This window comes from Nanorana parkeri, unplaced genomic scaffold, assembly GCF_000935625.1.
Source record: "Nanorana parkeri isolate BGI_ZX_2015 unplaced genomic scaffold, ASM93562v1 scaffold116, whole genome shotgun sequence".
Lineage (NCBI taxonomy): Eukaryota > Metazoa > Chordata > Amphibia > Anura > Dicroglossidae > Nanorana > Nanorana parkeri.
The window spans coordinates 208,940-231,281 of record NW_017306384.1 but is presented as its reverse complement, the minus strand read 5'-3'; the positions used below and the strand labels follow the sequence as shown (position 1 = coordinate 231,281).

General features: G+C 45.7%; 1 protein-coding gene across 1 annotated transcript in view; it reads right to left on the bottom strand.

The window, feature by feature from the left end:
• Positions 1–22,222, bottom strand: part of FAM129B (family with sequence similarity 129 member B) — a 93,257-nt gene extending 71,035 nt beyond the window's left edge. Inside the window, exons 1-2 of the mRNA XM_018553328.1 lie at positions 22,131–22,222; positions 16,671–16,750 (exon numbers count right to left, since the gene is read on the bottom strand). Of these exons, the coding sequence (XP_018408830.1) occupies positions 16,671–16,725 (55 nt within the window). The 5' untranslated portion in view covers positions 16,726–16,750; positions 22,131–22,222. The remainder of the gene's footprint in view (positions 1–16,670; positions 16,751–22,130) is intronic.
• Positions 22,223–22,342: the final 120 nt, after the last annotated feature.

Below are 22,342 nucleotides of genomic sequence, written 5' to 3'. Positions count from 1 at the left end.
AAATTGGCAGTCTCCAAGAAAAGGTATTAATATTTAAAGAAGTAATTGGCTATGGTAAGCGGTAATTCATGGGTGGTGAGTATGGCCACAAGAATGTCCCAACCTGGATGAGGTCTGCTTTGGGTTGGTCTGCATTCTCTGAATTTTTCTGCAGTTTGGAACAAGGTTACTAACACAGTCTGTCATTGGATGTGAACGGTGACTGGAAACTGTGTCAACACTTTGGAAGTTACCTGGCCTTACCGGGTGCAAAGTAAAGTATTTTGTTCATATGTAGAGTTATCCTTCTTTTGTATCAAGTGGTTGCTTGAAGGCTAGCTCTATAGTGAGATTGTGTATTCCTTTCACTATGACCTCTGGCAAAAAAGGTCATAAATCTCTCTATACATAGATTTGCTTTACTACTTTGAGCCGTTTACCCTGCAATCAGGATTTCTGACTTTTCCTTACCTGTTCCATTTTAGTCATCTAATAAAAAGGAGACAGAGATTGCCAGGAATGTTCAGAAGGTCATCCCAGGTTCCCCTCTCATGATAGGTCTCCCCCAGCATTGCAAGACTTCAATGCTCATTATGTCTAGGGGGTAGAGGAAAAGGGTATAGTACTTCCCTTATCCTTAGCTCCCCCAGCTGCAGTCGCTCTTCTCCTCTCTCCAACTCGCTGGGTTGTGGACAAGCCCTTCGCCATCCTCACATACCATGCAGGGCTACTGGCCTTGCATTTTATGTGACGACTTCAGCATGCGACAGCCAAGAAGGCTGGAGTGCATAAAAAGATATGTATTTCAGCCTATTCCTCTACCCCTAGACCCAACAAGCATTCAAGCCATGCTGTGTAAGACTTTGCAAGGGAATTTACTCTATAGTGACTGGAGATGGGCTTTTTAAAGACTCCCCCAGCCAATGACACTCGAGTGCAAAAACTGTAAAATAATTAACTTGTATTTGGGGTAAAGACATCTATCTGTACGTCTATTTTGTATGCTTTACCTTGTCATATTTCCAACTCTGAAAGCCCTCTGTAACCCCTTTTTATACCTTCACCTCTAGCTTCAGGTAAAAGTCACTTTTATAACCAAGCACATCCAGCACTCCCCTAAATTTCTTCATCCTCTGCTTACCCGAAATATACACAAACGGACCTGCCGCATGTAACAGAGCTGTCATTGTGACGTTCTGTACAGGGGAACATGTGACAGGCAGGCAGGACACAGGAGTCACCTCCTCCAAATATCTGAAGGACAAAACAAACATAACCAGTTTACACCAAACACCGACTCCACAGTTTAACCTCTTCACTGGCAGGCTCCGACATATGGCAGGCTCCGACATATAGCAGTCTGTGTATAAGGCATGAATGTCCGTGTATATGTCTGATCAATAGCCTACAGTTCCTTGAGGGAAGGGTGCGAGTTCGTATACAGTGGACCTACACATTCGCTATATGATGACTATATCTGGTATACATGCTGTTGATAAAAAATAAAGCAATATATTAAAACAAAAGAACAGTGACAGGCAGCAAGAAAGCTTGAGCTGAATTCTCGGGCCAGGTATGTGGTTTACCAGTTACGAAGCTTGAATGGCTAGAAGCTATCCATAATGACCTAAAAGGACAAAGTCATCACTAATCACAAAAATTAGGTTCCTCTGCATGCTTGGTAATAGTTTCCTGCTTGATTCTTCTAGCCAAACCAGATCCAAAGCTCAAAACTGACACCCAATACCTGCAGACACTCCAAGGCCTTGTTCACACCAAATGCAGAGCAGATCCGGTCAGGTTTCTGCACACGCACGCTAGACTTTTTGATGCGTTTTTGCCTAAAAAATTGTTTTGTTTTTAGTTTAACATGGGCTTTCAGTGCGTTCCAGGCATTTGCATGCGTTTTTGATGCGTTTGCAGATCCAGAGCAGGTAAAATAGGGTCTGCTGCAGTTTTTCACCTGCTCTGGAACTGCAGCAAAAAATTACTTTGTATTACATTGGATGCCGTTTTGATCCGGTCTGCAACTGATCTGCTCTGCGCTTGGTGTGAACAAGGCCTTAGGCTCAATTCATACAGTGATACAAGACTTCTAGAGAAAACAAAATTCTCCAACCTGCTTCCTAAAGTGCATCTAAAACCAAGAACAAAATGTATTATATTGCAGCTTATATAAGCAGTGCTTGGATGTGGTGGCTGCATTAGTTTTCCTTTTTTAGGCCCACTCCCCACCTTATTTTCACCTGGTGATCCTGCCAGTAACACACTTCCTTCCTAGGGTGACAAGGTTCACTCACCGTACAGTATCTATGGAGCAGCAGAGTGGTCAACCTAGAACTACAGAACCGTGAAGGCGTTTTAAAGTCCACAGATTTTTGCAAACAATGTAATTTATTCCAAACGGTATATTTATTTTTTGCACTTAAACAGATATTTAAAAAAAAAAAAAAAAACCAACACTTTCCATGGTATATTTAGCAGACCAAATGGGTGTAAAAGGTTTATTGGTAAGTGTTTACACACATTTTAAACTTAGAGTAGCAGAACCTACAAGACACTTTGGTTGAGGAAACCACAACTTGAGTTGCCAAGTAAAGCTGGCGGTACACCTATAGCTTATCTGCAGATTTTCTATGGTCAGACGGAAAAAGTGGAACAGATTCCTCCATCTACGCTAAACTGTGTGGATGGAGGAATCTCCCGCTGGGCCAAGCTTCAGGATCTTGCTAGTCGGCCCCGCTGGCTTTCAAAACACCTGAACAGTGCCTGCATCCAATCAGATTTTTCAGGTATTCTGACAGCCAGCGGGGCCGACTAGCAAGATATTGAAGCTTGGCCCAGTGGGAGATTCCTTCATCCACACAGTTTAGCGTAGATGGAGGAATCTGTTGCACTTTTACCATCTGACCATAGAAAATCTGTAGGTGTATGGCCAGCTTAAGGCAGTCGGTTGTATGATCTATGCTGAAGGTGATCTCTGGCTAAATGTTCCTACAAAGAGTTGAATTCGCTCATACCAAGTGGACTTTAGCAAAAGTACCTTTACATATTAAAATATGCCTGGAATATTTTTTTTTGGGAGGGGGGATGGGGATTGTTGGTTTGTACACGTTTATGACCCAACAGGTTCATCCTAAAGCAGGCCATACACTGAGTTTTTTTCTCATTCAGGCCCAAGTGGTCAAATTTCAGCCAAACATAACAACCCCATGTCTGGATTATCTTTCTAATCTGCGGCATCTTAAACAAGCCACCAACACACTGCAATCACTAACAGTTAATCTGAAATGTCAGCAAAAGCAACCTGATGGAGGAGTTAATCAGCTGCCACTGCTGGCTTCACATACACAACAGTCAAAGGACCAGAGACTAGACATCACGCTGTGTATGTGAACAAACTTTACACAGTTATCCCTGAAGTTCACGGAGAAGTACCTGTTTATCAAAGTTGTCCCCGGCTGCAAAATGCCTCCAGGGGTGTCTGCAAGTGACAATCTGTGTGGATCAGATAACAGTTCTGCTTATAGCAGTTGCAGGGACTACGTTTGAGCTTGCTGGCTTGTCTGGGAGGAGCAGACTGCTTCAGCGATCACAAACTGGGCAATAAGAGGAAAGTTTGCAGAAGGAAATGAGGAGGACGGCTGCGGTAATGAGGGCTGTGCGAAAAATAAGGCTTGAAAGACAGAAGAGTAACTAGGATTATGTGCGGAAAGAAGCGGCTGATAGAGTTGGTCATATTATGTTTTTAATGGACAGTGGCCACATCAAGCATGCAGTGTGCCAACGCTCATTTCAATGTGACACCAATTGTATAAAAGGTGCCAAGATAAAGGTTGTGCATTAAGGCAGCAGAGGAACCCAGAAACATACGTCTTCACCATGAAGAAAGAGTAAAAGAGATTCACCCAGGACTGGACAAATCCCAGGAGCCAGGTAGTCAATCCTTCTTAAAGGAGAACTATGGGGTTTTCCCCGTAGTTCTCCTAAGGTTAATGGGAGGACACAAACTAGCGTCCTCCCGTCACCCAAAGCTCAGTATACCGCGAGCTACAGCTCGCGGTATGCTGAGACACCGCAGCCGGAACGGATCCCGACAATTATGTCTGGATCCACCCATCTGCGTGACTGACAGCTGGCTCTGCCTATCTAGCTGTACCCGCCCCCTCCCCCGTCCGTTCCACCAGTCAGCGCTGGGAGGATCGGAGCAGGGAATCCAGTCCCTCCCCTGTCACGGCTCTCTGCCGGCACAGGATCGAGAAGTGAGCGAGCACCGGTATGTGTTCGCTCACTTCCCGATCTACTGAGCCGACCTGTGACAGTCTCATTGTCACACGTCGGCTCAGATTATGAGGCTGAGTGAAAATCACTCACCTCATAATTCTCCTTTAAACAAAATACAGCTGGTGCCTACCTTTGAGGTTTTCTCTAGTTGTGCTGGCTCCAGGATTGGTCAGACTGGCTCCTGAATTCCATATTAATTTGTTCACCCCTGGATTAACAACAACCTTTCACAGCTTAAACGTATTGCCCTTGCATTAATACATGGTTGAAACACGCATACATTGGAACAATTTTACTTGAGTTTGTATTTCAATACAGCCAGTCTTGAGATTTGCGCAGCCCTGTTGGGCACCACAAGCCAAGTTGATGACCTCAATTTTTCTATAATATATAAAAGTGATAAAGTCAAGTCAGCTACCTGATCCCAACCTGTGACTGGGCAATGAAGGAAGAGTAGAAGACTGATGAGTGCTCCCTCTGATCTCTCTTCCTCCTGGCACAAGTGCAAGCTCATGATTGGTTAAGAATTCTGGTTCTCTCCATCTCCGAGTTGTCCTACTGCTGTACCAAAGTGGTTGCTTTCAAGAATACAGAACTGCATTAATAAGAGTCTCTGGGTGGTCAGATGGATAAGCGATAGGTTCTCTTACAACAAAACCACCCTCAACTATAGATTCTCACCTTCCCAGTGCTCTCCCGTTGCTCCCTTGCCATCACCATGGGTTTTTTTTGGAGCCTAGATAGTTTCAACTTCCTCCTCCTCATTGGGTGACAGCGTTTGGGCCTGGCTGACAGCTTCTGAGGCGCATGTACTGAATCCGTGAGGGTAGTCACCTGCTCCCCTATAGACTGAAGCACCAGGTACTTACCAAGAACCCTGATCACAGAATGTATTAGTGGAGCTGCCTAGTGTCCTTGTTGCTAGGATGCAGGTGGCTCCTTGCCCTAGCAACCAATAGGGCACATTTGGGAAATACACATGTAAACGTTAGCACAAACATTACATGCATACAATATACAGAAATGATTTTATCTAGGATCTTGCTGCCAGCAACAAAATCATATGCCAGGGTGCATGAGCCCTTAATCTCTTAAATTGCTCTGGACATTCTCATTAGGATGCCTCTTTTAGGCCAGGTTCACACCTTTTTCCTGGACCACATCTGCGGCATTGCGTTTTGCCGCGTTTGAGAGCTTTTTTTTCCCTTTAAGCTTAAAATTGGCTTTCAGGTGTGGTCCAGTGCGTTCATACGCGTTTCCATGCGTTCCAGACCAGAGAAAATGAGACGAGCAGTATTTTTTTTTGTCTGGTCCGGAACGGACTGCGCTGGTGTGAACAGAGCCCAGAAATACCATAGGGATACATTGGGATGCTTTTTTGGTCTGGAAACAAACTGTTCTGGTCTGGATATGATCCGGACATGGTGTGAACAAGCCTTTGTTCACACAAATGCTGATAAGTAGCAATCGACCAAATATAAAATCAGCACTACAGCTGCATGTGTAATTGCAATTCAGTTACTTCAATGTCTAGCTCCTTTTTTATGAAAGGTTTCCATTATGGGGTTCCCATGAAAATAAACTAGTACAACACGGTTCGGGGTCCTGTTACTTCTTCATATAGATAAGGTTTCATTGCCCTTAGCCTTGCCGAAGAAAAATAAAAACCCTTCTAAGTGATCTCTCTCTAAGGCCCCGTTCACACCTTTACGTTTTGTCGCGCGTTCAACGCTCTATGAACGCTCAACAAAACGTACAAACATGAAAATCCCATTGTTTTCTATGGGTCTGGTTCACACCTTTCCGTATTTCCGCCCGTCTGAAACGCCCTACAAAACGGCCTACGCTCAAACAAGTACATGTACTTCTTTGGGCCGTTTTGTAGGGCGTTTTACATTGGGATACAGCCAAGTAGCCTTCGGAATCGCGCAACTTTTTTACCGCGAATCGCGGTAAAAAAAACGCGCGACAGACGCGCATATTCAATACGCCTAGGTGTGAACCCAGCCTAAAGCAACAATCTGCACATCCACTTTCACTAGGTAAAAGGAGAAGACAATCTGAGATTTCAGAAGACTGGGGAAGTCAGCAGGAGGAGGGGCTTTTATAGAGAGAGGGTTAGGCCTTGTTTAACCCTTTTGGTTCCTGTCAGCTATGGGTAATTGGATCTAAACCCATTTGTCAGCGCTGCCATGGATATGGCCAGGAAATTGCTGTGCACAACCACTAGAAATGTCATGTTGTAATAGTTCCCTTATCATACTAATCTGTACATTTGTCTGCAGGTCTGGAATATCACACCAGAGATCTGAACATCGGCCCCGGCACCTATATAGTATACTGTGCTGAGCAGCTGTTAGTGGAGATCTGCAATAAGCAATGCAATTCCATTACAATGAATATAAAGTGTAGCGTCATCAGCTCCTCTGAGAACACACCAGTCTAGGCGAGTATTAGGGAACAGCTAGAGACTTAAAGGGCTAGTTCACAGCATCCTCAGTGCGTTCTGGTTCCGGACCGTAAAGTAGGCGCTGTTGTGCCACGCGTTCCTGTGCGGTCGATCGCATTGCAGCCTGAGTCCGTGGTTGCCGTGCCATTGTGTTCAATGCACCGGCACGACCCAAAACAAAGAGAGTCAGCTGGAATGCGATCCAGTGTGAACTAGCCCTAATTCATTAATATTGTATGTATGCCAGCATGTGTACAAGACCTCAAAGAAGAACTCTTATGAACATTAAAAAAAATTAACTACCGGTACCAGTCCAAAGAAAAAATAAATTCAGTCCAAGAACGATATGAATACCTTTCTCTGCCTCTCTGATGGATTGTTTAGGAAGTCCCTTCCTTAGATCTTTTATTCCCACCTGTCAGCTCCTCCCCTGCTAGAAGCCCAATTTGTGGGCGTTACTATTGGAAGAGGCAGAGCTCAGCTTGCACCGCCCCCCGTTCAGCAAGCACACCTGTCAAGCTAATCAGCTGAAGTCACTGCTCAGGTATTCTGACAGTGGCGCATGTCACCCAGCGGGGGGCAAAGAGGGGGGATTTCCCAAGCCACAAGGTTAGTGTGGATTGAGGAAATTGAGAGTTTTTCCTCCACCCATAAGTGTATGGCAGCTAGAACGGTCCTTTCACACCATGTCTAGACCAGATCGGGATGTGTTTCTGCAAGCACAGTCTTGTGCGTTTTGACCCATTGCTGTGCATTGGTTTGTTTTAATTGACTTTCTAGTGCATTCAAGTGTGTTCGCATGCATTTTGGTGTGTTCCAGACCAGAACAACAGTGCATGCAGTACTTTTTTTTAAAAACTTTCTGGAACTGAAAGCAGTGGTGTGAACTAGCCTCACTTTTTATCATAGGAAAAAATGGGGGTGCAACCAGAAAAAAAAAAAAAGCTCTGGTCTGGACATGTTGTGAATGGGCCCTAAAAGAGAGTTAAAGTCAAACCTTTTTTTTGGCTTTAGTCCTCTTTTAAGTCACAGAAGTATATTTACTAATGTACCCCTGTGGCCCAAAAAGTCAACACATAGCGGGCTACTGCCTGCTATAAGCTGACAGAGCAGAGCCGCACTGCAGCTGGGAAAGAACCCAACAATATTGTCAGGATCCACCCTGCCTCTCTAGAGCCAGAGCCAACTGTGCCCGTCCCTCCCCTGTCTGTCTCTCCAGTAAGCACAGCAGGAACAGAGCGAAGGGAGGGGGGAATCCCTGCAGGGAGCGGTGACTGACCAGTCACTCAGCAGGGAGAAGATTGTGAGCTGAGCGGTCAGAAGTCACATGATCACTCTATATACCGACAGCATGTGACAGCAGCAGTGTCCCACAAGTATTGGGGAAAATATATCTTACTCTCCCAATACTTCTTTAAGGAAGCAAAGGACTTTACTGCTAGTACTCAGATTGCAACTGTTATGATTAAATATAAAAGTTGAACAATATTTTTTATAATTCGTAGCATTAAAAAGATATAAATCTATTTTTAAATCAGTTATGTCTCTTTAAACTAAGATGGCATGTATGTTTAAAAAAAAAAAAAAAGAGAAGAAGAACGCAGATAATAATTCAGCAGATACCTGTCTTACTGAAGTTCGTATCTTGCTCATAATGTTTCCATGGTAACATCAGTCATATTTCCGTCACTATGACAAAACAGAAATCCACGTGGGCTGTGATTGGACGCAAGATAAAAATATCTCTGACCAACATTCCTATCGAGGTATATTCATCCCATTATCTGATTCTTACAAATAAACTAGAATACACTTTTATGCCGTACAGTCCCATTCTAAAAAGGTGCGGTAACCCGAAAATCAATCCAAAATGCTTTCTGTAAAATGGCAAAAAGAGCATTAAAAAGGAACCCGTGAAGGCAGAAATATGTGAGCCGACTCCTCATTGTCAACCTTATGCTGGCTTCAGCACCCAGGGAGTCCCTGAGCTAGAACAGACATTAGAAGACCTAATAGACTTCACAAGTTCATGTTGAAGGGTAAGTAGACTCCTATCAGCCGATTCGTTCCCTTTTGGTTTGTTAAATGTGCTATGAAATGTTTTGTTTTATCATTTCGATAAGTGCAAAAAATACCGGTTGGTCTTGCCAACAATCCAACGCTGCCTCGTGCACTGTGTTATCACAAAACACAGAGTTCAGCCCTGCCCAGGTTACCTTGGAACTACAGAACACCACGCCCATGTTAATGGAAAGGACAAAATTCCTCCCCTAGGGTGGGTGACAACGCTGCGCCTCAATAGATATAATACGGTCAGTAAGTGTAGCCACCCAGAGACATGAAAAGGTGTTGGTGGTGAAATCAGCAGGTGAAAATAAATAAAACAAATAAAAAAACTAATGCAGCCACCACATAAAAAGCTGGCCATACACTTATTTTTGTAGTGGGCTGAGGGCTTGTTGCTACCAGCCCGTGCTCTCATCGCACTGTCCCATACCCGGAAAGCAAGGGATTGCATACACAAAGTCTCTCTGCTTTCTGGGGCAGGAAGGGGCATGGCAGTGCCATTCATTTCAATGGCACTGCTGACACGCCCCCCGCTCGGCTGCACAGGACCACATAGTGAAACAGTGCCCTGACGTCCCATCTCACCAGACATGATCTGCCTACATTACCCAGAGACCCAATGATGATGTCACTGGATCCAAAATAAAGTATTTAAAATATCATTAGTACGTTGATGAGGGGGAAGAAAATAATTGAAGCAGATAAGAATTATATACGACTAGAACCCTCCGTGCACACACCAGGGCGGTTCAGTCGTGCAGATTTGTCCGCGCTGAACCGCCGACATGAACAGTCCCATACATTCCTATGACGACCGTTAATGCGATCGCGCAGCTTCGAGCGATCGGAACCGCTTTCCGTCCGAAACGCACCCGAGCCTTTTTTTCCGTGTAGATTCCATACAGATTTGAATGGAAAGGCGCTGATCAGCGCGTTTATGGGTGGTTTAATTGCGTTTCAGTGCTGAAACACAAATAAAAACGTCCAAAACCACCCTTCTAAAATGAGTGTGGAAGTCGCGCTAAAACGCATCCGCCCCGGTGTGAATGGGGCCTAAAAATTAATTCATATAATAATTCATTTATTTAGACTATATTCACCAATAGAGGTTTTTTTTTTTCGTTTAAAGATACACCGCATGTCCTGTGAGGTTGTAGTATTCTTATACTGCACATGCACCTTGCATTTCAACTTCCCCAACAGCCTCGCCTATCCCTCCATTGGAATTAGGGGATGGTCCCACTTGAGCCCATCATTGAGGAGAAGGAACCTATGAGCGGCTCAGAACCCCAAAAAAGGGCAGAGGCACAACACGGGGCCATCTCTTCACATGAGGGCAGGTAAGTATTGCAGTGAGAGTTATCGATAGTCACGGTGCACAGAGCAAAGTAAACTGGCAACAAAAAAGAATGGGTATCTTTAGTGTTCTATATTCTAGTGTCAGTTCCACTAGAACTTCTTTTAAAAATACAAGCATGCAGCAAGTGAAGTTAGAGAAAGGTCCTATCTGCCTTCCAGGGGTGTCAATGTAATGATGCCCCTCTACACACAGTAGGTCCTCCAGCCGACCCCTATGTCATTACTGCATACTGTAGAGACTTAAGGGTCAGATGGAGGAACGACAGAGCAAATGGGGACCAGAAGATTGGCACTAATGTAGTGTCAGTCTCCGAAGATGACTTCAACTGGCAATTTATCTTCAACAGCAGAACATTTGGGGGCACGGGCATCAGGAGAGGTAATCATTCACTACTTCTTTTACATGCACACGTTTTATGGGCCCGTTCACTTTGTATGCTAAACAGTTGGCATTGGTTCACTTATAACCAAAGTGTTCCAGCAAACTAAAGCTGGACAAAGTCTGTTGGATTTTTTTTTTTATTCCGCCTGCAGACTAAGCAAAACAAAAATCGAACGGATTCTTCCATTCACACTGAACAGCATGGAAGGACAAATATCCCACTGCGGCTACTGTATCCTGACGGCGGCAGGTGTGCAGCTGTCAGAATACCTGAACAGCTTATTTGCTCCTTCCATTTTCTGATGGAAGTATGTCGGGCGGAAGTCTAACAGGGCAAATTCTGGCCAGTTCATCAAGAACCGGCTGATATTCAGGATCTATGGCCAGCTTAAATATTGTGTAGCTAAAAGGAGAACTATGGGGTTAGGTCTTTTCCCCATAGTTCTCCTAAGGGTAACGGGAGGACACAAACTAGCGTCCTCCCGTCACCCTAAGCCCAGTATACCGCGAGCTACAGCTCACGGTATACCGAGACCGCCACAGCTGGAACGGATCCCGACAATTATGTCTGGATCCACCCAGCTGCGTGAGTGACAACTGGCTGGGCCTATCGAGAGGCAGAGCCAGCTGTACCCGCCCCCTCCCCCTACCATTCCGCCAGTCACCGCTGGAGGATCGGACAGGGGACGAGGGAATCCAGTCCCTCCCCTGTTACGGCTCGCTGCAGTGACAGGATCGAGAAGTGAGCGAGCACTGGTATGTGTTCGCTCACTTCCCGATCTACTGAGCCGACCTGTGACAGTCTCATTGTCACAGGTCGACTAGAACTATGAGGTGAGTGAAAATCAGTTCTCCTTTAAGCCAACCACTTCTGCTAAGATTCCAGACCTACTGACGCAGCCAAATTTTAAGCTGTGGGGTTGCCCTGCCAGCACCACCTGGCTCAACAAAAGTGGATTATTCAATTGACATTAGTGGAAGGAGCCGGGTGGAAAATTGCTTGCTGATCAGTGACTGCGGCCGGCGATTACTGTTCCGGTATTCTGACAGAGGCTGGCACCGGCTTTTAGAGTACAATAGCCGCAGCAGATTTGTCTATCTACACCGGATGGAGGAATCTACAAGATGTCTTTTATTTAGCCTCCACGCTGAATGAAAAAAAAATCGACAATTGTATGGCCATCTTTGGGGCTTAGAAGCACTTTAGGCTGTGAAATAATGTTCTTTGTTTTCTTACACTTCTGGCCACTACATTATGGCTAACACTGCCTCCACACGTGTGCTGCAAGAATTTATATAGGAACTCTTTCCTGGCATGGCAAGTAATAAGGGGGTAACAGTGCTGGGGATCCCAAGACTTCAGTCTACACAAATAGAGTCACCTCCCCCTCCTCATCCATACCCTGGAATTTCCGTCCTCTGCATCCTGCCCTAACCCGTGGAAATGTCTGGCTCCGTCTCCCCCTCCCTTCTTCTGAAATCTCTCAGTGACTACATGGTACTCCAAATGCTTCTCTCCTTCTCACCCTCCTAGAACCAATACATATTCTGCTCTCAGACCTTTGCAAGGCCACATCCAGACAGAAAAGGATTACATCAGCACAGCCCTGCAACCATTTCTCTGTACCATCAGTGATCGAAAGAAACTGGAGGGTTTCAGAGCACAACTTCCATACCAACAATCAGTTTGTAAAGCGTGTCCAAACCCAAGAACAAACATTTGTGGAACTTTGAACCTAATATAAAAAAACAAAAAATCCTTGTAGTGGGGCTCCTCCGCACTGCAAGGGTTAAACGCTCCTTGACACCTAAGATACCAGGATAAAAGACGGTTCCTTGCCTTATCCCTTGCTCCCCCACAGTTCACGTTCCTAGATATAGGTGAACCCTCGGCGTGCACGCTTACAATGCAGGACTTTTGGTCCTGCATTGTAAGTGATGAGGTCACAACTGCGACCGCCAGATAGAGTACCAAAAAGGCTTCAGGCCCGGTTCACACCTGGGCGTTTTGTAGCGCGTTCGTACGCTCTGCAAAACGCTCAAACACCGAAATCCCATTATTTCCTGGGTATGGTTCACACCTGGGAGTATTACAGGCCGTATGAACGCGCTACAAAACACCCTGCGCCCAAAGAAGTACAGGAGCTCCTTTGGGGCGTGTTTGCCGCGCGTATCCATTGGGATACAGCCAGGTAGCCCTCGCGAAACGCGCGTTTGTTGCACGTTTTTTACCGTGAAACGCGGCACAAAACGCGTGTCAAATGCGCATATTCGATACGCCTAGGTGTGAACCCAGCCTTAGGGGACCAGGCGCATGGAAGGAGGAGGATAAGGTAAGTAACTGTCCCTTTTTCCTGGTACCCTAGGTAAAGTTCTTTTAACTCATGCCCTAGGCCAGGGGTACGCAACCTTGGCTCTCCAGCTGTGCTGAAACTACAAATCCCATCATACTTCTGCCTCTGGGAATCATGCCTGTGGCTTGCAATGCCTTATGGGATTTGTAGTTTCAGCACAGCTGGAGAGCGAAGGTTGCCTACCCCCGCCCTAGGCAAAAACTATCATTTAACCCTTGGAATGCAGGGGGAGCCCCGCTGCAAAGGTATTCTATTTTTTTTTTAGTTCCCGAGTTCAGCTTGAAGATTTGGCAGCTTACAAGTTCTTACATGTGGTGGCTACGCATGACCTCGTTCTGGTCACCGAGGTGTGCTGCGAAGGTATACCAAGCTGGGCATACACAACCACGCTGACCAAGGAGAATCTCTTCTAAGACTTCACTCTTCCAGGACCGGATCCCAGGAGGAAGAAAAGAGATTCTTAGGGGTCAGCCATTCCAAGCATGATGCTGCTACAAAGCCTCTGGGCCATGCAGGAATGCATTACAGTTCCTGGACTTGTACACCGGTCAATTAGGGCGACGAGAGATGGGGACTATGGTAGCCAAACACATCGGGGCCTGTTGTCAGTTCACCTTTACATTTCTTTCATGAAAAGTTGAACTTCTCCTTAAATCATCGAGAAATAACTTAATTTTACACTGGCCAGCTCAGCACAGCGAGTATTCACAGACTTGTATAGAGCCATCTCCCAAAACTGGAGGCATTTTAACCTTCACAAAAATTACACTTGTACTTTAAACCTTCAGCTACATACAGGGAGCACAGCCCACTTGTCAGCAGTTCAGTTTTACATACGGACATGCACCAGTCTGCCCTACTCTCTCTTGCTCATGATCCGGGAACCCCTGCTTGTGTGCAAAAGATCTGATCCCAAACACACCCATTGCGCGCATCCTGCTGTCACTTCTTACATGGGCAGGAAATAGAAAAAGATGGAAGCTTGGGCAGTACAATTTAGCTGTAATTGGTTATAAAGAACGCAGATTAGTGCAAATCAAATGAAATATGAATGACATTTCTAACTTAAGCAGAGTAGCAGTGTTTGCTGGATAGCATTAGTAACTCACAAGAACTATAGATGCGAGTAGAAATGATCATCTCTAGCTGGCAGACGCATTGTTTGTGGACATTTTATTACAAAGTCCCATACAGGAGAGAGTATTAGATGTATAAGCAGTTCTTAAATCCCATCCCAGTTCCTTTACAGCTTTAAAACCTCTGTGGAAAAGTTTCAGGAGAAGTCATCTTCCCTCCTAACAAGCCAACCTAGCGATTATTCCACTCCGCTCTATAAGGCATCACTTAGCTGGTTAGAAAATAACAGTCATAAACCAAACACATAGTTACATGACCCTCCATGACCTCATTGAAGCACCAGCGTTTGTCTTCAGTCACCTTCTGCTTCCCCATCAAGAGAATCAGAACGTGTCTGGATCAGAGGTAATAGTACTATTATCCTTTCTCGTAAAGACACTTCTACATAGTTCAAGAACTGTAATCCTTCAAGCAACCAAAAAAAAAGGAAATCAGGAGGAGATTGTTTCGTTATAATTAGGGAGGCACGGATATTAGTATCAGCTGCCGATACCCAGTATTTGGGCGAGTACTGGTACTTGCCCAAATGCTCCGATACTTACCCTTGATACTGGAACTTGCGGTCAGAGGGGAGATTTTCTCTGACTGGCAGTGCCGCGAGGGAATATAGAGCCGGCTTCCCGGCCAATCAGGAAGCCGGACGGCGGGTAATGACTCGCTGCCCTTGGATGGTACATTGTGCTGACATGGAGCCGGCTTCCCAGGCAATCAAGAAGTCGGGCGGTGGGTAATGGCCCTCCTGACTGGCCGGGATGTCAGCTTCATGCTAGCGGAAGTACCGGTATCAGTACCCGGTATCGGCGCGTACCAAAACAAATATCGGCACTCGATACCGAAAAACTGGTATTAGTGCATCCCTTGTTAAACCCTACCAAACTGAGGAGCCATTTATCTGAAGTTGTGTAAAATGTCACCATCAGACATATCCAATACACGGGAGAGTTACCATCCATTCAATAATCTCACTACCCTTCTTTACTAAAGTCCAACTTGATTTTATGTTCCAAGATTCCAAAGTGAGCACATTCACGACAAAACAGGGAATGAGTTTGTGGAACGATAGACCCCAAAAGGTAAATGGACAGCAAAAGAAAGTCCTACTTTTAGCGGCAGCTTTTTGTCAAACAGGATCCCCCAGAAGGTCCCTGGAGTAGCTGAAGGTGCATTAAAAAGAATAAGAGCCCACAAGACTTGCATGAGTCCAGCAAGTATTTATTAATTGCAGAAAGTAGTCAAATAGCCAACTCGTTTCAGCGGCTCAACACACCCCCTTCATCAGGGCTTCAACCTGGACAATAATTAGACAAAGATGTAGACAATGGCTGCAGTGTGCAGTACAGAGTAGTGCAAGTAGCATTATTAACTACTGTTAAGTGGTGATTTGGGTCATCAGACTGACATCTTCTCCTCCTGCACAGTTTACATCCTGCCCAGTAAAAATCTAGTGCCAGTTCTACAGGAGAAATGTCCCATTTAAGTAACTGGGACATTAGTGCACAGACAGCCCAGCACTAGACTTATCAGAGGTCGTTAGTAATCACCTGATGGGTCAGCTTGGGCTAGTTTAGGTAGATATGGAGGAGGGTTAAATAATTAGTAAGCATGTCCTTTAAAGCACTCTTCCAAATCAGAACAAGCCACAATTTTCCTACAACACCACTTCCCCAAGGTGTTCAATGTGCAGCATATCATAAGTATATCATAAGCTCAAAATATTGGGAGAGGGGGTAGAAAAATATAAGGGCACTCTCCTGCACCAGAGCTGGACAAATGCCAGGAGCCAGGGAGCCAATGCTCCTCAAAAATACAGTTATGGGGTAGGCAAACTCTAGCCCTCCAGTTGTGGGTGAAACTACTAATCCCACGATGCATCTGTCTCTGGTAGTCATGTCTGCGCCTGGAAAAACCTTGCAATGCCTTATAATTTGATTTGTAGTTCCAGAACAGCTGGAGGGCTGGAGTCCCAACCCCACTGCTCTAGTGGATGTCAATGGATCTGGCTCCTGGACTGCTGAATTCCAAATTCATTTTTCCACCCCTGATATAATCAGCATACAATATTACTGTCCTGAGTGCACTTATCCGTATTATATTTCCCCCTCTCTACCTTGCAAACCACTTCAAGTTCAGAAATATTCTTAGATCAGCTTGCGTGTGCTGCACATTTGACACCTCCCTAGATTTAAAAAAAACTGATAATCAAACAAGATAAATAAATAGTATGCGCGTTAAAATCTGCAGTAACCCGTCATGTTAAATATGTTCCCTGCAGAGGTTGCATTTAACTTTTCACATATAAAGTCACCAAAACGTGTCATTTTCCTGGGCGCGCCCAAACTTTTGCATACGACTACTTGAATGCCTCGGAAAAAAGGCTCAGCGGAGGCTGCGTTGCCCTGAACAGACAGGATCCTTGTGCATGTAGGCACCTGTCATGCAGCAAGAGGCTGCCAAGCACTGCATGAAATAAGCCAGCGCCCGCTCCTTCCCTTTGGAAAGATGTTCTACAAAGCGCATTCACCCACGCACACACACAAACATATGTTGTTTAATTGAAGAAACCGCACAAACAGGAAAAATATTCTGCAGAAGCCATTAATAGATGCTCTGCAGGCAACATCATGATGGAAAAACATCGCCATGACCGGTCGCCCCTTACCTGCAATGTTCTGGCGTCGGCTTTCATCCAGGTGACTCGATATGACATCCCCCATGGCCTCGCAGAGAGCGCAGCAGGTCCTACCAGGGAGAGAAAGCTGAGATTTAGAGGCAGCACCGGGACTGATCGAAGGAGGAGGAGGGATCAGGACTGCGGTGAGAAGGGGTGTGAATCACACAGTACAGCGAGTTGTCATGGTACTGAAGACAAAAAGATGGCATGTGAACAGAACAAGAGGCTTTCAGTAGAAAAAAAAAAAAAAAAAAGTCAGGAAGTCCCTGATAGGAAAAACAGCTGGCATGAGGACATGCCAACAGGAAATAGCACAGCTTCAGTTAGAGTGCAACATAAACAGAAGAAAGGTATTAACCACAAATATGATCCAGCATCAGAGATAGAGAGGAATACAAGGAGAGGAATGGCTACACATTTCAAGTGGTTTGGAGAGCCTTCCTTTAGTTTGTTTTAAACTTGGTAGACTTCAGGCATATCTAAAATCAAAGAACAAAAATGTAATATATTGCGGCTTTCTAGTTCTTAGATGTGGTATCTGCATTAAACTGGCCATACACTACCCGTTGTTTTCTCTAAACAAGAAAAACTCTCAATTTCCCCATCCACACTCAACAGCATGGATAGGGGAATTCCCGGACCTTCCCCCGCCGGGCTATTGTATTCTGACAGTCGCCCCACCCCTCCGCTGTCAGAATACTTGCCAAGAATATTCGGACTGGCTCCTTCCATTGAAAAATCAACTTTTGTCAAAAGAGGAGTACCGAGTCAGTAGAATGCGGCCACAATTAGACCAATGTATGGCCAGCTTAAACCCCAAGTACAAAAATGTTGCAGCTTACCAGTCCTGAAGCTGACCATGCACCAATAGGTTTTTTTTTTAGTTCAGCCTGCAGACCAAAAAAAGAAAATCTGAAAGGTTTTGAGGAACTACCCGACCAGCGCGGTCAGCTCATTGGCTGCTGGCTCTGATCATACGAAGATTCTCCAGTGGGCTCCTTTGATCAGCTGATCATGGGATGCTGGCCGAAAAGGTGCACGCAGCAGCACACACTGTGCGAATTTCGGCCAGCATCCCTCGATCAGCTGATCAAAGGAGGCCGCCGGAAAATCTTCGTACGATCAGAGCGAGCAGCCAATGAGCTGCCCGCTCTGGTCAGGTATTCTGACAGGGGCCAGCGGCCGCTGTCAGAATACAATGTAAACAGCGGAGATTCCTCGATTGACACGCTGTTAGTGTTGATGGAGGAATCGGTTCTATTTTTTTTGTTCAACCCGCCGGTTGAACGGAAAAAATAGAGCAGTGTATGGCCACCTTAACAGATTCCTCTACCCACTCGGTAGAGGAATCGCTGTGTCTATTGTATTCTGACTGATTGGCTGCAATTCCTCTTTGGCCGAAAATTGTCGGCCCCTGCCTCTTCGACAAAAGCCGATTGAGTAGTAGACTCATCGAAGTGGCATGGCCGTGCGCTGTAACGCTGCTAATGAACTGTTCTTTCTTTTTTTTTCATTCAACCCAAGGGCTTAACGGAAAAACAAAAAAAATAGAACAGGTTCCTCCATCAAAGCTTAGGAGCGTTGATGGAGGAATCCCCTTTCTGCATTGGCTGCCAGCACCGGTCGCTCGAATATTTTCCAACCGGCTCCTTCAATCCCCTGATTGAGGGATGACAGCCAAAAGGGTGCCGATAGCGGCTCCTACTGTGCGAATTTCACCAGTTCATGAAGAACCTGCCAAAATTTGCATAGTGTATGGCCAGTTTAAGACTTTCGGCCAATTCCCTGAAATTCTAAACAGGGTATGGCAAGCCTTAAATGCTGTGGCTGCATTCATTTTTAGCCTGGTGATCCTGCTGGTAATGAAACGGGCTGCCGAAATCAACTGCTGGCAGACTCTGCTCCAACACTTGTCTGGTTTCAATATCGCACACTTTGTATTCCACAAAGTGTGTGGAATACAAAGTGTTATTTGTATATTGTATATATTTCTTATTCAGTTAAATCTCCAATTCCTGATGAAGGGGCATTCTCTGATCCCCAGAACACGTTGGCTTTGTGGTAAAATCTTTTATATTGGAATACATTTTTATCTGGACGTAAGGGTTAGGTCATTTTTTCCACAAAAATATCACCAGACCCCATTGCAGTTAGCTGCTTGGAATGGGGATTGTGGAGGTTTTGTAGCATCACAATGCTGGCAACAGCGAGTGGTCACTGGTCTTCATGGCAGAAGAGAGAATGTCTTCATTCTTCTAAGACGTCACCCGGAAGAGAGTGCTACGCTGACTAATGACTGCTCACCAGTGCCAGTATTATACTACTACACAGTTCCCGGGGCACCAACTGGCATGGGTGGGTGGCTGGAGGTGGGACATATACAGGTGAAACTCGAATAATTAGAATATCGTGCAAAGTTCATTTATTTCACTAATGCAACTTAAAAGGTGAAACTAATATATGAGATAGACTCATTACATGCAAAGCAAGATAGTTCAAGCCGTGATTTGTCATAATTGTGATGATTATGGCTTACAGCTCATGAAAACCCCAAGAACCCCAAATCCACAATCTCAGAAAATGAGAATATTACATGCAATCAATAAAATAAGGATTGTACATAGAGCAATATCGGACCTCTGAAAAGTACAAGCATGCATATGTACTCAGTACTTGGTTTGGGCCCCTTTTGCAGCAATTACTGCCATTACTTTTGCACCATATTCTAATTATTCGAGTTTCACCTGTAGGTGCAATGTGAACCCCCGTAATAGAAGATTCCTAACCCATACCCATCGGCTTACGAATCTTCAGGACCCGGAAGTGTGCCAGATACCTGGCCACCGGTATGGTTTCTCCTGCTGGCTGCTCCACCACACAGAAGTTGGTTGGATGCTAAAGATCCTTCACCCACTGCAGCTCTAAAAGAGGTCACCTCCTCAGAGGTTTTGAGTCTTCTTTTGCAGTAGGGTTTTTTTTGCCAAGTCAAGCATCACTAAAGCAGTTCTTTCCACCAATGGTGTCATACCACCTAGGTGCGAACCAACCCTAAAGTCTACAGATGACTAAAAATCAATGTCAAATGTCAGGCCAGGCTGGAAACTTCAAGTCAATTCCCCAATTGTTTTCCATTGTTTTCATAAAGATAAGGTCGGCGCCACAGTCTATGCAATGACCATACAATCTTTGTGTACATACCAAGAAACAAAAATCTTTTGATGGGTAAATTGTTAGCCAACTGCCTGCAGTTATCTCCGCTATTATGCTCCAATATTGTTGTCACTCTCCAACAACAACCTGAAAGGCTGCAAAGACTCTAAAGCAGTCAATCCCAAACGAGGACCCTGGGTTCCTTGAACTGTGGCTGATTGACCTCCCATCTGCGAGTTCCTGCATAGATCCAGGGCCAATGCTACTTTGCAGATCTTTTTAGCTGCCTGTAAGGGAGGACTTCTGACCCCCATTGCAAGGGGGGCATTCTTCCTACTGACCACCACTAGATGTGGCATTCTTCCCACTGAACTGGTTTTAGTAAGGGTTCCCCAAGAACGGAAAGGGTTCCTCTGGTGGAAGAAGGTTGAGAAACGCTGCTCTGCAGTATATTTGCATGCGATAGGATTCTTTAGTGTCAGACTGGCAAAGTGCATGCAACAGGCAATGGTGGCAATGTTTTAAAAATGATTTCCATGTGCCTGACGTTTTTAAGCTGGTCACTCCCAATGTTATCTTAGAGGACCAGGAAGCTGCTTAACCATTTACAACATGGACTATAAATACTTTTTTGCATCTTAAATATTACCTATGCACAGAAACAACATGTAACAGTGAACTTATGAGTTGTTAGTGGCACCATCGAAGCCTGTGGAGCACTGTGACTACCTTCAAAGTGTGACCAGGAGCCCCAAGCAGTCCCATGCCAGTTACAATCTTTTCATTGGTTAACACGGGTGCAACCCCATGTCATCCCTATGCAATGTGGGTGCCTCTCCATTGGTTACATTACACCCACAGTGTGTTAAGGTAGAAGGTCCAGTGGAAACCGGGAAGCTGCTTAGAAAAAGCTGCTTTGGGCAGTCTAATGCTAGTGGCAGTGACATGTCCATATTATATGGTGCTTATAACTAAGTGCAGGTGACTACACACAGACAACTCATTCTTTTTACGTCACAATTAACGTAAAGTGAACCTGTGGTGAGGAAAAAGCTCTGGCTGTTGAAAACTCTGGGATCCCTTAATTGCGGGTTCTAGCAAAATGTGACCAACTCCTATAGTTGCTGGCTCTGGACCACCGCCTGTCATTGGATGGGGAGGCTAGACATTAAAATGACACTAATGGCATGGCTCGGGAGTCTGCGGGCCAGAACCAGCACCCATGGGGATGACCAATGTTGGTGTAGAGAAGCATCCATCTAGCAAGGACAGCCGGTTGCTTGACGGAACACAGGCCTGGTTTGCAGGCACCTCCATAACCTTCAGATCAGCCTCACATTTTTCATTTTATAGAAGTTCAGTTCATCATTAAAGGGTTAGAAGAATTCGGAAATGCAGAAAGGAGATTTTGTGGTAACCTGGATCACTTCCAAAACTCTAGAGGCACTTGTGGACAAAAATCATCAAAACCTGAAGCAGTTCCCAGGAAAGAGGAACATACATGAAAGAAACATCTACAGGGTTAAAGCCAGCCAGCATTGCTTGGACTGAGTAATAGATTTGGGGAGAGAGGGGGGGCTGGTCTGGCTGCTTCCCAGAGAAGCAAACTAAGAGCAGAAAGTGTCTGACCTCCACACCCTGCCTGTCTCATTCACTGACTGTTTCCTTCTCTGCCCTGCCACAGTCTCCCTTCTGTCTCCTGCCCACAGTCACCCTCCTCTGTATTTTACCCCGATCGCAGCCTCCCTCCTCTGTTTCTTGCCCTCTCCACAGCATGCCTCTTCTGTCTCTGCCCTGTCCCCAAACGTTCTCCTTTCCCTAGCCTCCCTCTTGTCCGGTCCCCAGTCTTCCTCCTCTGTCTCCCTCTTGTCCTGTCCCCAGCCTCCCTTCTGTCTCTTCTCGTATCCACAGCCTCTCTTCTCTGTCACTTGTCCTGTCCTCATCCTTCCTTCTCTGTCCTATCCACAGTCTCCCTTCCACTGTTTCTTGCCCTGTCCTGAGTCTCCCTCTTCTGTCTCCATTCCCCTGTCTATATTCTTAATCTCTCTCAACTCTGTCTCCTGTCCCTAGCCTCCATCATCTATCTCTTGTCCCCAGCCTCCCTTCTCTGCCCCTTTCCCCAGACTCCCTTCTCTGCCCCCATCCTCCTGTCCCCAGCCTCCCTCGTCGTCTCTAATCCATCTCTGTGCTCACACTCTTCTTCCATTGTCCCGTGTGTATGGGCAGTGTGTAGCAGTGAGGTAATAATCTCTGTACCCCCGTGTCCCCTTTAGATGCCCCCCATGTGTCGGGCACTACCTTGTCCGGGCTCCAGAGTCTCCGGCGTGCTCAGTCAGTGTGACACACCCAGCAGAGTCGCCTCTATCGTCCTCCTCCCTCCCGCTCTCCTCCTCCTCTTCCTCCTCCCTGCTCCTCTCTACAAACACTTTGTATCGTTTTCTTTTCCTCCCCCGGCTCACCTTGGGAGTGGTCACGTGACCTGTGAAGAGGAGTCCGATATAGATGAACTG